This window comes from Corapipo altera, unplaced genomic scaffold, assembly GCF_003945725.1.
Source record: "Corapipo altera isolate COAL_440 unplaced genomic scaffold, ASM394572v1 98, whole genome shotgun sequence".
NCBI classification, from domain to species: Eukaryota; Metazoa; Chordata; class Aves; order Passeriformes; family Pipridae; genus Corapipo; species Corapipo altera.
In genome coordinates this window covers 6,945,371-6,963,498 of record NW_020884914.1, presented here as the reverse complement: position 1 = coordinate 6,963,498, position 18,128 = coordinate 6,945,371, and the positions used below count along the sequence as shown (strand labels likewise).

General features: G+C 45.3%; 1 protein-coding gene across 2 annotated transcripts in view; it reads left to right on the top strand.

Moving 5' to 3' along the window:
* The first annotated feature begins 10,723 nt into the window (after positions 1 to 10,723).
* Positions 10,724 to 18,128, top strand: part of CLUAP1 (clusterin associated protein 1) — a 61,121-nt gene continuing 53,716 nt past the window's right edge. Inside the window, exons 1-4 of one of the 2 annotated variants that reach the window (XM_027655009.1) lie at positions 10,724 to 10,802; positions 11,790 to 11,901; positions 13,071 to 13,155; positions 16,710 to 16,889. In XM_027655009.1, the coding sequence (XP_027510810.1) occupies positions 10,781 to 10,802; positions 11,790 to 11,901; positions 13,071 to 13,155; positions 16,710 to 16,889 (399 nt within the window). In that variant the 5' untranslated portion in view covers positions 10,724 to 10,780. The remainder of the gene's footprint in view (positions 10,803 to 11,789; positions 11,902 to 13,070; positions 13,156 to 16,709; positions 16,890 to 18,128) is intronic. The other variant, XM_027655010.1, reaches the window with a different exon arrangement.

Sequence of the window (18,128 nt, the reverse complement as noted above, 5' to 3'; positions counted from 1 at the left end):
TAAATGATAAGATCAAGAGCTTCTCTGAACATCACCTATATTCACATCCTGCCCCAGGGCTGGACTCTTTGTACCATACTCTGCTGAAGGGCACAGCTTCCCTTCTTCCGTATGTCAAGCCTTGGCAAGCAGTACAGCATCCATATAACCACCCTGGACCTGGAATTCCAGGGCAGATAAAGGGATGCATCTTTTATGTCCTCACTGCCTTTTAGGAGCCTGGTTGAAACTTCTTCTGTTACTACCTATTTAAGATTTTGGATTTATCTGTATCCAGCTCTGGGGCCCCCAGCACAAGAAAAACCTGGCTGGAGCTGCTGGAATGAGTCCAGAGGAGGCCATGGAGATGCTCCAAGGGCTGGAGCCCCTCTGCTCTGGAGCCAGGCTGGGAGAGCTGGGGGGGTTCACCTGGAGAAGAGAAGACTCCAGGGAGAGCTGAGAGCCCGCTCCAGGAGAGCTGGAGAGGGACTTGGGACAAGGGATGGAGGGACAGGACACAGGGAATGTTTTCCCACATCCAGAGGGCAGGGTTAGATGGGATACTGGGAAGGAATTTCTCCCTGTGAGGGTGGGGAGGCTCTGGCACAGGTTGCCCAGAGAAGCTGTGGCTGCCCCATCCTTGGAAGTGTCCAAGGCCAGGTTGGACAGGGCTTGGAGCAACCTGGGATAATGGAAGGTGTCCCTGCCCTTGGCAGGGGGTGGGACTGGATGAGCATTAAGGTCCCTTCCAGCCCAAACCAGTCTGGGATTTGGTGATCTATCCATTGCCTGTCTTTTTTCCTGTCCAGACTGGCTGGCTCGAGCCACATCAGCATCTCACCTGCTGGTGTGGAAATAAGGGTGGCCAACAGCTTCCTGCAGGGGTGTGATGGATGAGGGGATGGGGATGAGGGTGGGGATGGGGATGGAGCTGTGCTTTGTTTTACAGCCCCGTGGTGGAACTCCAGATGACTTTCTAAAGCTGAAACACAGCCCTGAAGATGACTTATAAAAATCCCACTGATCCACAGGGAAAATGAACCCAGAAGTTTCCTCCCAATGAATCGATATTCAATAAAAATTTGGCAGGGACTGTCCCCTGAGGCCACCACGGGGCTTGGGCAATGACTTGTATCTTCATCTCCATGTAAAAAATAAATAATAATTAAAAATACATATAGATATAAAATAACCTATAAATAATAATATAAATAAAATATAATATAAATAAATAATATATATAAATATTAATAATATTAGTATAAATATATAAACTTATATATATTTATATATACTTATATATATTTATATATACTTACATATACTTATATATTTATATATACTTATATATAAATATATATCTAAATATTTATAATATATATTTAATATAAATATGACATAAATTAATATATAAATATAATTAAATATAATATATAATGTATAATATACAATATATAATATATAATATATAATATATAATATATAATATAAATAAACATATAAAAATAAACCAATAAGTGTAATTTAGCTTAATCATCATTAAACTGGGCACAGTCAGGGTTAACCCCAGGTGTAAATCACTGAAGGGCAGCTTCATCAGAGCCTCCCACTGGCTATTTATGTGCTCACAGTTTGGGGAGGAGGGAGGTTGGTCTCTAAGATTTCCAAGGGGAAGCTGGGCAGGCTGGAAGATCTCCTCTGCTACTTGCCAAAACACATTTAAAGTTGTTCTGGGGAAGAAAGGGTTCAGTCCTGCCTGTGAATGCTCAGCCCACGCTGCTGCATCCCAGCTCCTCCCAGCCTGGGGGCATCTCCAACCATCCCTGTGCAAGCAGAGGAGAGAAGGGGAACATCCTCTGTGGGGTCTGTGGCAGGAGGACTTTTGTGTGCCCCAAAAGTGGGGTGCTCTCCAGCTCTTCTGAGGACAGACAGATTTTCTGTACCTTTGACATCCTGTTTTGTAAAACCGAGGGATTAAGAAGTTGCCTTGTCCTGCAGTGGGTTGTGGGTCCTTCCCAGCCTTCCAGCTGTCCCAAATGTTGGATGTTTGCCACCTTATGGCATTGTGTGATGGATGAAAATGTATTTTTACCCTGGACTGTGACTGTCGGGGCTCTGTTGTGCTCAGCAAAGCGTTCAAGTCACTCGGATCTGCCAGGGGAGAGACGTGCTCTGCATTTCCCTCTTTTCAGCACATCTGAAAGGGCTCTGAAAAAGTTACCCCAAGGCTCTCATGGTAACATGGCTCAGAGCTGGGGAAAAGGAGGCATCAAGAGTGCAAGTGCTGTGCTCTGTCATGGGGCAGGACATTCCAGGTGGGACTGACGGATGCTGGAAGCCCACCCACAGGAGATGTCAGGATGTAGCTTCTCCAGCATTATTTCAGGGGAATTGCCCGGAGCCCACAAGTTTGGGAGGTGCTGTATCACAGCACTCTTAGCTGTTTACCTTCAGCTTGCTAGGAAAGCTCCCTCTTCCCCCTCACTTTGGGGAAAAAGCAGCTCCCTGGTTTCTTAGCTCCTTGCATGTGTTCCAGCAGGAGCTTCCCAACTAGCTGGTGGAGCAGGAGGATCTGAGGCTGGGTGGCTCCAGCCTGGAGGAGCAGAGCAGCTGCTGCTCTTCTCATGGTGTTTGCAGGGAGATGGTTCTCTGCTCAAACACAGCTCTCCTTGGAGGCTCAAACACGAGTGACAGAATCACAGAATGGTTTGGGTTGGAAGGGACTTTGAAGCTCATCTCAGTCCACCCCCTGCCACGGGCAGGGACACCTCCCACTAGCCCAGGTTGCTCCAAGCCCTGTCCAACCTGGCCTTGGACACTTCCAGAGATGGGGCAGCCACAGTTTCCCTGGGCAACCTGTGCCAGGGCCTCAGCACACCTTGTAGTTCTGGTCTCTTCCTGGCATCAGTTTTCTCTGTGTGTACAAAATCTTCACAAAAACATGGGTGTTTGTGTGTTGTATCTAAAGCTATCAATAGATGCCACAAGCTTGGCTGAAAACACCCAGTCGATCTTTGTGGCAGCCAGAACTGCCTGTGGGTGACTTTCCTTCTGACAATAATAAAAAAGCTGCTTAATCAGTATAAAAAAGTCAAGACTGTGTAGTCCCTGATTATTGCTTCCTGCACACACACTCCTGTTCCTGCTGTTGCAGGGAAGCTCTCTGGGAGCAGCAGTTTGGAGCACACACCTTCTGCCTCAGCAACTTCTGTCTTCTCCATAGAACAGAGATTTTTAGCTCTCAAAGTACCTGAGCTCCTTCTGCTGGGCATCCCCAGCCCTAGGGGCTCACATGAGGGTGCTGCACAGAGCAGAGCACCCATCTGTAGGGATGGGCTTTTATCAAACCATCTGCTGATGAGGTGCAGGCAGACATCACCCCAGCTCCTGCTCTGTAGCCGTCCCACCCTGGAGCCCATCCTCCTGTGATTCCACAGGCTTTTGACTCAGTTTTGATGAGTATTCACTTCTCTTTTAGTTAAGGAAACTGAATGCTGGGTCTGGGTTTGCTGGCAGTGTGATATGTTTTTTCTCTGTAAAGAGAGATTTCTGGCCGTACTTGTCATCTCTGCTCACAAAGATGCACAGACATCCTCATCAGGAGTGTTTCTCTGACGTAACCAGAGATTTTTGAACAGCTTAACAACCAGTGGAGGCACCCACCCTGCAAAGAAAACAATATCTATCTCCTGCTCAGGGAGCCAGAGATCCTCATTGCTGAACTAAGGGGGGATGATAATTCCTCAAATCCCATAATAACTGCAGTGCAATAGCTTTTGCTTAGAGGTTATAACATCTTCAGGCAGAGGCAGTGGGCACAGCTGAGGCACAGGGAGTTTATGGGAGTGATGCTGAGTTCATCTAGGCCTCCTCTGGACTCTATTTCACAGCTGAGAGCAGTTTTGCAAAAGAATAAGGTGGTTACAAGGAAGGGATTATTTCCAGGTGAGGTGTGACCCTGCTGGTCTCCTCGTGATCATGCCTGGCTTGCTCTGGCTGGGATTCCTGCCAGGAGATGCAGCTGGATTCAGGGATCCCTTTGGCTTTGCTGGGAGCTCCACGGGAGGACTCAGCAGTGCCATCCCCTCCCTGGGCACTGGCACCCACCTGCCTGCAGGTAAGAGCATTACTTGGGTTGCAAAATCTTCTGCCAGCCCAGCTGTGCCCAGCACCCCTCCGGTGATCTCATGCTCCCTCTTGCTCACCAGTCCCTGCCCAAAGCCCCTCCATCACTTCCACTCCAAACACTTCCTCGACACAAGCCTATTTTTAGGTGTTTTGAAGACAAACCAACTCCCCTCACCTTTTAACAGAGCAACACTTAATTCTGCTGCTGAGATCACAGGTTTCTGTCAGCACAGAGACATAAAATTCCCAGACTGGCCCAGCCCCAAAGTCTGTTTATCCAAGACTCCCACTCCCCCTGAGAGCTGAGACTCAGAGAGGGCTGAAAACTAGGCAAAGGTGGTATCTCCAAAGATAAGGCATTATTAGGGATAATCCTGGAAGGGATATCATTTCCACTCATTTATGTCCCTAGTTTTGATGGCGGTGCCCAAATGCTGATTATAATCAATTCTTGTGGATATAAAACACTTAACAATGGGGGGGGGAAATCCTCTGGAGTTGTACTGAAGCCTATACATTTTCATGCAGTGGATATGGCACTTGGGGACATGGTTTAGTGGTGGCCTTGGCAGTGCTGGGGGAATGGTTGGAGTCAAACGATCTTAGAGGGTTTTTTCAACCTTGATGATCCTGTGATTGCAATTAGTTAAATAAGGGGGCTGGGCCAAGATTGGAGCCTGGAGAAGAGAACCTTGCCCAGGAGGGCTTGATTCACCCTTGTGCTGTGCAGGGCTTGAGCTCCTCACCCAGGACAGCAACATTTTCTTGGTGATCCTTAGCAAAAAGGGTAAAATCGGGTGACTGTGACAGTGTCCTTCCAAGCCTGCTTTGACTCTTTGTCCTTGTCACCTCGGCTTGTTGTTCTCTGTACCTTTCCCTCCAGATAGGCCAAGAATCAAAATGTTGGTGAAAAACACCCCACACCATCTCATGATCCATGTGGGTCCCTTCCAGCTCAGGATATTCAATACAAAACCAATGATTTTAGGATCCTTTTCCGTTGTAATGAAGATGTGCTGGACTTTTTGCTCCCAGGGCCACCGGGAGGGCTGTGTTGGCTACAAACCAATCTGTGCTATGCCACTGAAATGGAACACCCAGAAATTAGGCAGATTCTGGGAAATCAGCACTTAGTGCTGGCTTTGGGTGGATCAAATGGTGCTTTGCTTTGCAGGGAGCTAGTGGAGGCTGGGAATATAATCTTGTTTTTCACTGCATATAAGTGAGAACCCAATCTCCTCTGACTTGTCAGACACAGACTGAGATGGATCTGGAAATCTACTTGCTCGGGGGTGCTTTTTCATCTTAAGTAGCTTCTCTTGCCTCTCTGCTGAGTGATTAAAGGGCAGCTGTTGATTTATTACCCCTTCTGCTTGATACATGGGCTGTGGCTTATCCTGGGTACCAGCTCCTCTCAAATGCCACCTCTTTAACAGGGAGCATTGCTCTGCAATGTAATTACAGGGAACGTGATGTTCCTGGATATTTTGCTTCCCCAGACCTTCAGATTTCCCCAGGTTCCTCAGCACAAACAGCACTTCACCTTCCCCTAAGGATTCCCAGCCTTTTCCCCTCCTCCTGGGAGCTGTTGTTTTCCCTTCCTCATTTCTGGGCTGATGAGTTTAATGTTAAATAATGTTAAATACAGTGGGAAGGAAGAAGTTTGCTCCCGAAACTCCACAAAGACCAAGGAATCTCTAAGCTGAACCAGCCCTTCAGCAGCAAACAGAACCTCAGGTCCTGTGGATGAGGAAGCAAATGGTGCAGGCCAGGAATGAAAATAGATTTTTGGTGAAAATTAATCCGTCCCAGACGGGAAATAGGGGAGGCTCAGATTGGAAGAGCAAAAATTGGTGCCCACCTTGCAAGTAAAAGCCAGACAGGGATGCAAAAAGATGTATGACAACTTCATGTCCCAGCCAAATAAAAACCTCATCATTTGGTTTCCCACAATTTCCTACCCTGCCCTTTTTTTGCATCAGTCCCTCTCTGAGCAAATGGCTCTGTGAGATTCCCTGCCCAATCTCTCAAGCTATTTGTAAAGCTGATATCTCTTCTAACAGGCAGCCTGGGAAACAACCCAGCAGAAACAGGTCATATTTTCTCTACCATCGTGACCACTCTTATTTTTTTCACAGTATGTAAAAGGTGACCTGGAATATATTGAAGTGTACAGAAGATTCACATGAAGGTTTTTCTGGGATGCAAAAGAAGCCTGAGGACTTAGAACCCTTTTTTTTTTTCCCCAACAGGGAGGGCACAGATGAGTGTTTTCTGATTTTTGTGCCTGAAGATTCTGAAGAAAGCCTGTTCAACTAAATTTTTTTTATTCCTACTTTAAAAAAATTAGAGAAATCAGGTTAAAAATTACTTGCTTTCTCACTTGATCATATTTTCAACAGCACATTTTGTCCCAGCCCAGTCAAGAGCTACAGCCCTGCCTTTCCTGGGATTGAGGATGGAATTTGAAGTGTGAGAATAACCAGGTAAGACAACATCAGAAAAAGAGCAGGAAAATCCTGAAGCTCTTTTTCTTTGCTTTGCAGTCCATTTTGCAGAAGGATTGTTCCAAGCCCCATCCAACCTGGCCTTGGACACTTCCAGAGATGAGGCAGCCACAGCTTCTCTGGCCAACCTGTGCCAGGGCCTCCCCACCCTCACAGCCAAGAATCTCTTCCCAATATCCCATCTATCCCTGCCCTCTGGCAGTGGGAAACCATTTCCCCTTGTCCTGTCCCTCCAGGCCCTTGTCCAAAGTCCCTTTCCAGCTCTCTTAGAGCCCCTTTAGGCCCTGGAAGGGGCTCTCAGGTCTCCCTGGAGCCTTCTCTTCTCCAGGTGAACCCCCCCAGCTCTCCCAGCACTTTGTGCTAACCACCCTTGCAGCAGCCAAAAGGGACCCTATGTCATGTCAGTGATGTTCAGCTGCCCAGGTCAATGGTTTCTCAGTGAAACCTTTGATTAATGGATGCTCACAAACCAAAGTGTGACTTCAGTGGTGTATTTGGGGGTGGATGGGAGCCAGAGGGACTAAAAGGGTCCCGAAACCAGGGTCCTGAAACCAGAGTGGAGGCCATAAATAGGATGATGCCAACAGCCTGCACGTGGAAGGGTTTGCCTGGCACCGCTTGCAACATGCAGAGGGATTGTTAGCCCTAAAGTGATGCAGGGAGCCCCCAAATCCACATGTACAGCAGGAAACAGGCAGAGGGTATTATTTTCCATGAGGTGCTAAACTACAACTCTCTGACAGGAGAGTGGAGCCAGATGGGGTTGGTCTCTTCTACCAGGTAACAAGCAACAGGATGAGAGAAAATGGCCTCAGATTGTACCAGATGAGGTTTTTAAGTTGGATATTAGGGAAAATTTATGCATAGAAAGGGTAGTCAGGATTGGAATAGGCTGCCCAGGGCAGGGGTGGAATCTCCATCCCTGGAGGGATTTAAAAGGATGTGGCACCTGGGGGCATAGTTTAGTGGTGGCCTTGGGGGAACAGTGGGACTTGATCTTTGAGGGCTTTTCCAACCTTAATAATTCTGTGATTCTAGAAAACACCAGCTGTTGATTCTGTCATACCCAGCTGTGTTTCAGAGCAAACACAGGGCTGTGAATGCTCAGGCTGCAAAGTGGGGTCATCACCTTCTGCTAGAAACCAGCCTGTCAGTGCTGCTGGATGTCTGCACACCCTTGGATGGTGTTACCATCCCCAGCTGGGTTCTTCCTACACCTCTGCCAGGACCCCTGCAGCAGCTGTGGCTTCCTACAGCACTAAAGAAGAGAAATTTCATCTAAATTAAATTCAAGGTTTGGATGGAGACAAGGCACTGCTGATGTGCAGGGAAGATATGACCACCTGCACTCAAAGCCTGCAGTGTCAGCTGATGGCTCACCCACTGCCACAGAAACTTGCACCAAAACTTCCAGTTTTCTTTCCTTTCCAGCAAAATTTCCACTTTTGCAGCGATAAAACAGGGCAAAAAAACCCATCTCTCAAGTGTGGGATGAGGAATGGGGAGCTTTTTCCGTGGAGGGTAGTTCATGTGTCTAGGGAATAAGCAGAGGTGTGGGTTGCTAGAGATGGGAAGGGGGCAGGGAGAGGGGTTTATTTTTCATGGGTGTGGTCTGAGCTCCTACCTTGGTTTATATGGATGCAGTTTGCTCTTCTCTGGGTCCCTGTTTAGTTCAAAGCTACATCCAACACACTTCCACATTTGTGCCACCTAACATTATAAACCTAATTAATATTTCTATATTATAAAGAGCCAGTGTAGTGTTTACCTCAGCTTTTCAATTTATTTCATTTCTTTTACAGCTTTGGCTTTTCCCCACATATTTCATCCCACCTGCTGGTCAACATAACCCAGCAGCAGAGCAGGGGAACGTTTCCTTCTTTGATGCCCCTGAACAAGTTTTTGGAGGTCTGATACACTCTTAAAGTAGTGAATTATTCAAGGTTTGCAATCTCATGGCTTTCCAGCATAAGAAACCCAATCTCTAATCACATCTCCTATTTTCTAATGTAACTACTTCATTTCAATATTGATTCTTCCACGATTTATTGCTGTTTCCTTGCTTTTGATTACTGTTTCAGTCAGGTAGATGAGCACTGCTCAGTACAGAGTCCATGTCTGTGTGTCTCATAACTACAGGCGGTTAGAACTGAAAAACTGTGGATTGCTCTGAAAATGTCCTGAGACACCCACAGATCAGCCTGACACCGAGATTATTTTCAACTTCTTCCACCCTGAGGTGACCCTGTCAGGAAGAGCTGCAGGTGCTTCATCCAGTGTTCCTGCAGAGCCTCATGGTCACAGCTCCTGTTCCTCTGTCCGTCTGTCATCACCACTGCCAGCACAGAAGCTGTCAAGCTGCTCTTATTTGGAGCACCAACATGAAAACTGCCCTGGGTTATGTCTGTAGGGGCAAAGCTGGGACGCTGAGAGCCTTGAAGAAGTTTGTTATGGAGCTGCTGACAGGATCAGTTGGCATCAGTTGTGGGTAAGAGCTGAGAGGTCACAGAAAGCCATGTTGGTTGGCCTTGGGATATTGTTTTCTGTGGGTATTTCTGCCCACCAGCAAAAGCAGTGCTTCTGTTGTCTCTTGGAGAACCCCAGGGATGCTCCTGCCCCTTCCCTGGTGGGCCAGGGTCGTGCAAGCACCTTCTGGGTGACTCCACCACCCCCCTGGGCATCCTATTCCAATATCTAATCACCCTTTCTGGGAAGAAATTTCTCCTAATGCCCAACCTAAACCTCCCCTGGCACAGCTTAAGACTATGTGCTCTTGCCCTTTCTCTGGTTATCTGGGATAAGAGGCCAACCCCCACCTGGCTATCCCCTCCTGGCACAATATAGACAGTAACAGAACAAAAGATGACTTGAAGAAGTAGTCAATAAAATATTTCCAATATTGGTATTCACAGTTCTTCCTATAAAAATATATGTGTCTATTTTAACTGACTTTAACTCTAAAGAACTTGAAGAGTTCTGAGTTAAGGATGAGGGAGAGCAGCACTCAGCTTGAGTGCTGGTGTGAGCAAAGCCATGTCCTGCCCCACTGCTCGTGACAGGAGGAAACCTGGGAGAGAAACGGAGGCCTGACCGTAGCAACCTGAGAGAATATATATTGAACATTGTAACAGGGTGAGGAATTTTGTGGTTTGTGTTTATGGTGTGTGTATGTGACAATGGGAAAGACACCCATGAGGATCTTGGATGCTGTTAGTTGACCTTCCTGCAGCTGTTTTTTCATCTCCTTCTGAAAATCAGTATTTCACAGCCTTGACTGAGCCAGCTAAATTTTGCTCCTTATCCAAACTGGCTGAAGAGGTGTTTTCAGGACTCCACAGAAGCAATTTGAGCCAGAGAAGTGTCTCAGGTCTCACACTTTTTACAGTTTGTAAACAAACCCAGGGCATGCATTCCAGACTCTGGATGCTCCAGTCTGCAGGAGGAGTTAGAGGTTTATTTTCCACTCTCATACACGCTTGTTTTGTTTGATTTTTGCCGCACAAATGCCGGGCTCCTGCCCTTGGAGAGATCCTTGCCCTCCTCTGCAGAGCATGTGGAAGGCAGGTGCACTGACTCCAACAGGGCCGAGATATTGAGGGGCTGGAGCGTGTGCAGGGAAGGGAACGGAGCTGGGGAAGGGGCTGGAGCAGCAGGAGCAGCTGAGGGAGCTGGGGGGGCTCAGCCTGGAGAAAAGGAGGCTCAGGGGGGACCTTCTGGCTCTGCAACCCCCTGAAAGGAGGGAGGAGCTGGGGGGAAGTCGGGCTCTGCTCCCATGGAACAAGAGACAGGAGGAGAGGGAACGGCCTCAAGTTGTGCCTGGGGAGGTTTAGGTTGGACATCAGGAAGAATTTCTTCGTGGAAAGGGTGATTAGATATGGGAATGCGCTGCCCAGGGAGGTGGTGGAGGCAGCGTCTCCGGAGGCGTTTAAGGGAAAGACCGGACACGGCACTTGGTGGCACGGTCTGCTTGACATGCCGGTGACGGGCCGTCGGTTGGGATCGGCGATGTCAGAGGGCAGACAGGTCTTTTCCACCGGAACGATTCTGGCATCCCGTGATGCCGGGGCCGACCCGCCGCGCTTTCGCTTCCCGCGGGGTTTGGCCCCGCCGCGCCGCCGTAGCCGCGTTGCCCCGGAGCCGCGTTGGCCGCGAGTCCCGGCCCGGCGATGTCGTTCCGCGACCTCCGCAGTGAGAGCGGCCGAGGGGCCGGGCTGGGCTGGGCTGGGCTGGGCTGGGCTGGGCACCCCCACCACGGCCCGAGCGGGCCCCGCGGCTCCTCCGGGCCGCACACGGAGCTGCCGGCGGGCGGGAGGGTCGCGGTGCCCCGGGGGGGAAGGGGGGAGGGCTGAGCCTTCCCTGGGAGGGTCCCCGCTGGGGGATGGGGGAAGCACAGCCCTGCACTGGGGGAAGCACAGCCCTGCACTGGGGGAGCCCCCTAGCCCGTCGCTTAAAGTGTAAAGACAAGCAGTTCAGCGTCGTTTCAGCCCGGTGCATCTCGTTAAAAACTCACCTTTTCACTCAGGCGTGTTTTCTGTTGAAATTATATTATTTGTGATAAACAAAGTCTCAAGTTTCTGTAAGTTTTTGAATAATAGTTTATTATATGGTAAAAGCAAGCAGCCGGCTGGGTGACAGAAATGGGGACCAGTTTCCCAAATCTGCACACCCCTACTACGGGGTACATTTAGTATTTATCTTAGCTACTTCATGCATATTAATTATATCAAATACATATACATTCTACAGTTTTTTGCTAAGTATTTAATATATGGGTTTTCTTACAGCTAAAGCTAAAGGGTTATCTCTACAACTGGTCATAATTCATGCATTCTTGGACGAACAGGCACCTAAAGATTTAAAGTTCTACTATATTTTATTCTTAGGATAGTAAGGAGGTTTTAGGCCTCTTGACCTTGTAAGGGTCTGTTTTATTTCTTTACGGGGGTGTAATTAAGTTTTACAATCCATTTTATTTTGATATAATCACTCATTTGTTTCACGAATCACAATTATTTATTTATCACGGTATTTATTCTGGTTATTCAGGTTTATTTTTTGAGCAGTGCTTTTCACAGGGCAGATCTCACGGTAACTGAGCAGCACGCTGTGGGAGATGGAGCTCCTGGCAAAGCCCCTCTCTGATATTTAAGAAGGAATCCCTTGCTTGTTTTTCAGATTTTACTGAGATGATGAGGGCACTGGGGTATCCTCGACTCATATCCATGGAGAATTTCCACACCCCAAACTTCATGCTTGTGTCAGAAGTGCTCCTGTGGCTGGTGAAAAGGTTGGTGGTGAGGCCAACAGATGCTGGGGCTGATGCTGGGATGTGGAGGGTGGCCTTGGAGCTGATGGTTCGGTGTAAAATATAATGATATTTAGTCGTTCTTTTAGCTTTATTTTCTAAATAGCAGGTAGAAGTGTGATAGTTAGCAGGTTTTTGGTTTAACTGTAGAACCTGGAGTAGAAAATCCGATAACTCAATGCTGGTTTCACCCAGAAAGTGGGAGCACTGATTCAAAAGTATCTGTGTCTCTCTCATGTGTTCTTCAGACTCCATCACCATCCTGCCCATGTACCCAAACAGGATAATCTGTAGTGAGAACTTCCCCAAATACAGCCAGTTCTTGCCTTTTTGCTACAGCTATTGGTTCAGCCTGGTATCATCCCACATCCACAACATGTTTAAAAGAAATAAAATGATTCCATCCTAATCTGCTCCTGTCCACTTGTAGTTTTACACCCACTTAACCCATTGACAGACTTCAGCTAAATATTTCTGAATCTTGACATGTTAATCAAATTATACATTATTTTCTCTCCCCCACTATTTTTTTTAAGCTCCTCAAAAGGTAGAATATTGCAATTGAAAACACAACAGTGACACAACCCTTTACCTGATTGCTATTTTTTGGCCTGGGTTCATCCTACTCATTAGTATCCATTAAGTTTAATTAGCAAGCTGTTTGAAATTCGCTGAATACTGTTGTAACAAAATAGGGAAATATTTAGAACCATTCAAAATTACTCTCATTAAGCTACCTAAATAGTCCTTAAAATGCTGATGTTACCCTGAGGGTCCAAATTCTGAATTTGCTTTTATTCCTCCCTTGTTCCTTTAGGCTGGCAACTTCTGGAAGTTTCTGCATTTCACTCGTGGTCTTTCTAAAGCATTTTACAGTCTTTCAGTTTGCTTTTTTTGCAAGTTTTGTTTGCAGAAGTAACGTGTTTGAAATGATGTCTGAGTATGAACTTGGGTAGTGTGTCAGGTTTTGCAGTTTGTACACACACCCACCGTGTGCATCCCTGGGTCCCCATTCTGCAGCAGGAACTAAACATTTATTTGCCAGTCTTGTCCGTGCTTGTTTGGTTTGATTTTTGCCTCACAAATGGACCAGTCTCATTAATATTGCACGTGTATTTCTTGTCAGAATCTACCCCCCCTTCTTTCTGTAGGTATGAACCTCAGGCTGATATTCCTGCTGATGTGGAGACAGAGCAAGACCGGGTTTTCTTCATTAAGGCCGTGGCTCAGTTCATGGTAAGTCTGCTCAGGAACAGCCTGAAATCCTAAAAATATGAATATCTGAAATCCTGGTTCCATGTCAGCTTTAGTGCTTTCTCTCTTAACCCCTTACAGTTTCCCTGCAAAGCTAGAAAAACATCCTTCTCTCTTGCTATTTATAAAAAGGTAGCAGAAGACAGGAAATGTTTCAAAACCATTTAAATTGTTTTAGAAGAGATCCCATCATATTTTTTGCTAACTTTGGGTGCCTGATCCTTTTTTGTGCCTGAATAGTCATAACCTCTGATACCTTCATTGTGATATAGAATCATATGTTGGTATATGTCCTATGAGCCTTCTCATGGATCAGTGCACATGTTTTTCTCAGCTCAAACATTTTATGCATGAGTATACTTGAGTTGGGCCATCAAATTTTTTAGTCTCATGGAGTAAAATAACATTGTTCTTCATATAATTCATGTTATTTTGGTGCAGCATGAGCCTTTGCTGTTATCACACACTTAGATAACATTCTTAATTATGTAAAAAGAACTTACTGATGGCTCTGGAAGCAATGGAAGTCTTTATACCAATACCAGAGATTCATTGTAATGCTTAGATTTTTTTCAAATATAGTAAGATTACATTGTAACCATATTTCCCTTCTCATTTGTGAAGAGCATGCACCATAAATTCTCTTAACTCTTAATTTTGTTATATTCAGAGCGTGGTACTTTCCTTTATATATCACAATGCCCTTTTTGAGGCCTGGAGCACCATCAGATCTATTTTGTTTGGAATTATAGGAAAATTCAAGTCAAGGACATTTAACAAGGGACAAGTATGGACTCAGAAATAATGTCATGCATACATTTGCCTTTTAATAGCTGATTTAATGCAAGAAATCCCAAGGGTTTTGGAGAATTACATACTATGGTTCAGAAAATGAAACTAATGGAAATTTCTTTAATCATGCTGCACTCAGTCTCAGTTAATTTTACAAGTTAATGTGGGCGTTATTGTAGATTTTCAGCATTTTCAGGTTGAGAAAAGCTTTTAATCATTTCTTTCATAATTCACTGCCCATGGAATTCAGAGTTATCTTCCCCAGGAGTTAATAGCTTTATGCATCTGGAGGCAGATGTGAGATTTGACGGAGACAGATTTGCCTGAGAAGAGAATATCAGGGTAGATTCATCATCGTGAAATACAACTGGGGCTTTGCTCTCCTTTGCTGAACAAGACCCAAAGAGGTGTTAATTTTCCACACAAATTAGGTATTGCTCTGTGTTCACTGTGGGAACTTACCAAATGTCTCCTTTCCAGACCCAAAAGTTCCTGAAGTGTCTGCAGGGTTGTCTTAGGTGGGTTTTTAATCATTTCCCCAGCTTTAGTTAGCAGGGCTCAGTACTTGGCTCCTGCTCAAGCCCCCTTGGATCCAAATTCTAAGTAGAGTGCAACAAAAAGCCACTGATGAGTTTATCTCATGGAGATACATTCATGAAAACATACTTAGCAAACCAAGGTACCAAATTTTTTTTGCAAGAGTCAGGCATCACAGTCAGAATTTGGCTCTCTGATAATAATAAAACAGCTTGTAAAGTTAAGAGAAATTCTGGCTGTTGATGCCATTCTTGCTCTATGTTTACATTTTCTATTGCAGATTATTATCTGATCATCAGAACAAGTAGAGGTGAATTTTCATTATTCTTTCAAACTAGAGTTGTTATAAAATAGGTGAGTGTTTCGAGCTTTCCAAAGTTGCCTTCTTGACTAAGCAGTGCCACTGTGCCAGTCTGAAAAATATACATACTTGGCCATGTATTTTTTTCTCTTTTTTTTTTTTCTCTTTTTATTTTTAAGTAGTGTTTGAGTGAAAAACCACTTTTTTTTTTTCCTCTTACTAGACATTGATTTTTCTGTCTTGGGAGAGCTGAACTTCGAGTGGAGCTGAAATCAGAATTTCTGCCTTTAACAACGTCCTTTATGATTTAGGGCATCAGTTATGTTTGCATGGGGGATGTTTAATAGAGTATGTCAATTTAATGGCACATTTCTCTTAAAATTTAATACCTGTTGTTTCTACCATCAGTTTTTTAGATTTCTCCTACTGAAAGGGAAGGCAGTTGAACACACCTGGCTTTCCACTTTGTGTGTTGGCTCATTTGAGGTCATTCTGATCAAAAATTCCAAAAGCAATTAGGTATCTTTGTACTGTGAGTCTCATATTCCCCCAGCTGAGGGGGTACAACATCAGTAACCTGTTCTGGAAGTTTGGACTTCAATTTTCAGGAATCTTAGAATCACAGAAGATCTTGAGTTGGAACCTTGAGCTCTGGCAGCCTTGGGGCCGTGACCCCTGCCCTGGGGAGCCTGTCCAGTGCCCAACTACCCTCTGTTTTTCTCTCTGGCACAGCTCCAGCTGTTCCCTCAGGTCCTTTGAAAAGCTGGAGCTAAATCCGTGGTTTGAGATGTGGCCCTTTCTCTCTTTATTTTCACAGGAATTCTTTCCTGCACCCCATTATTCAGGGAAGCTCAGTGCAGAACCTTGTAAGGTGAAGCTCATGGGCAAAACTTGTGCCAAATATTGTAATATTTGAGTCTCTCACCCCCAAGTTGAAGGTCCTGGTCTGTCAGAGCCCAAGGGGAGTGTGAATTACTTCCAGAAACACTGTAACACCAAAGCTGTATAATCCCATGGTATAATCTAACTCATGGTTAGATTCATTCTGCCACTGTGGGATATTCCATAGGATAAACATTTTACCAGAACTTTAGTCTTAAAAACATGCCAAAAAGAAGATGGTAAGTCATTTTTATGCTTAATGTGTCATTTTTAAGCTTAATTTTTGTATTCGTAACTGGTGATCAACTTTTCATTTGCTTCCTTTTTTAATTATGCCACCAGGAAGACTCCCTGAAATTTGTGTTGGCTCCTTGTGACCATTTTTAATATAAATTAGTCAGGAATTTCAAGAGCAACACTTGTGTCCTTTCTGTGACAGATGCTCTTTTTTCCCCTTTATTATTTCGAAATATAAAAAAATAAGATTGTAACTTTTAATGGTTTTTTTCCATACTGGTCTGTCTGTACTTTTCAGAGATGGAAGACAAGGGAATAAAATTACCCATATCACAGCAGGGAAAAATTTGAGAGAAGCAATACAATATTTTGAAGGTGCTGCTGGAAGAGAAGACAGTTAAATTAGGATAATTGATCTTATTCTTGCAACTCATCAAGGGTGAGATTTGCCTCTCTACAGCATCATCACAAGACCTGGGCAGCTCTTACTTTCCACTTAATTTGAGTTTAAGTGGTGCACAGGTTTTTCACTTCTCTTAGTGCAGGGAAGAAATAATGGATAGTTTGAGGTTTTTCTGCAGGTGTTCTGACGTGCAGGAAGGGCACAGGTTTCAGAAAAATGTCTTCTGGAAGTATCAGGCTCGTGCCGAGGCAAAGTGGTGTGGCCAAAGAGGAGGGTTTGTTTCTGCGTGTCCAGGGGTGGTGACCCCACAGAGAGCTTTGGGGTGAAGAGGTAAAGGAGGATTTTGTTCCTGTGAATGGTGAATTCATTCTCTTCTCCCCGAAGGCTACCAAAGCTCACATCAAGCTGAACACTAAGAAGCTGTACCAGGCCGATGGTTACGCGGTGAAGGAGCTGCTGAAGGTCACCTCAGTGCTCTACGGGGCCATGCACACCCAGGGGGTGCAGCGGGCAGACCTCAGGGAGGAGGACTCTGCCAAGTTCAAGTTGGATCTGGGCTCAAAGGTAGGGAAAACCTGTACTTACTCCTGTTCTGGGCAGGGAGAAACAAGCCCATTTTCTAGCTGAAACTTCAGTGGGGAGTGTTCTGGAAGGTACTAGGTGTGCTTTGAACTCAGTTTCAGTAGTTGAGGTTTTGGGATTTTATGATTTGAATTCTCAACCAGAAGCATAATACAATGCAACAGTGGCACAGAATTGATCCTGTTTGGTTTCCACTGCTGTTGAAATCGTAGAAATGTTGGAGTAGGCTGGAATAAAGAGTATTTTCTCCCTTCTAACCTTGTTGCAACAAGAGGAGCTTGCAAAATGCTGGCTGAAAGTTAATTTTCAACCCATTTGCATTGAAGGAGAGGGAGATCTTCATGTTACCCTAACAGACATCAATGCTGTTCAAGCCCTTAAAATAAATGCCATCTCTAGATATTTAAGAAACAGCCTCTCTAGATATTAAAAACAACAACCCAACACTTTGCTAAATAAGAGGAATTCTTGTTACTGTTTTCTGTTAGCTTTGGCACCTCTTTCATATTCTAATGTATTTAGGTTTTGATTTTCTTGTAGCTGTACTATGTCATGCTTGCCTGTTAGGAAGGAATTCTTTGCTCAGAGGGTGGGGAGGCCCTGGCACAGGTTGCCCAGAGAAGCTGTGGCTGCTCCTGGATCCCTGGAAGTGTCCAAGGCCAGGTTGGACGGGGCTTGGAGCAACCTGGGATAATGGAAGGTGTCCCTGCCCATGGCAGGGGGTGGAAGGAGATGAACTTTAAGGTCCCTTCCACACAAACTGTTCCATGATTCCATGATCCTGTGATTCTTGGGAAGATGTCAGACCCACAGGCGATTCTTCCTTTGTGTAAGTCTGATGTGTCTCTCTGGAAAAATAAACCACTTGTAGATGATCAATATTCATTACTTGTGCTACATGCTGGTCACAGACCTTTTGGTATATAAACTTTTTACTTTTGCATATGAAAAAGGTGACGTTTCCTTTGTCCTGGGCAGCACATGAACCAACAATTGCCTGAGTCACAGTTGTGAGGAGAGTTGTTGGGGTATTTTTGTTGGCCTAAAGTGGCTGATGTTTCACCCCAAAACCTATATCTGAATGGTGCCTTATCTAGAGTATTTTAAAGCCAAGAGACTGGTTCACTCAGATTCCACTGCACAACTTCTTCAATACTGTGGAAGTTTTTTGACTTTGGTAAATGTTGTGGATTTTCTTTGTGATACTGGGAATTCTCTTGC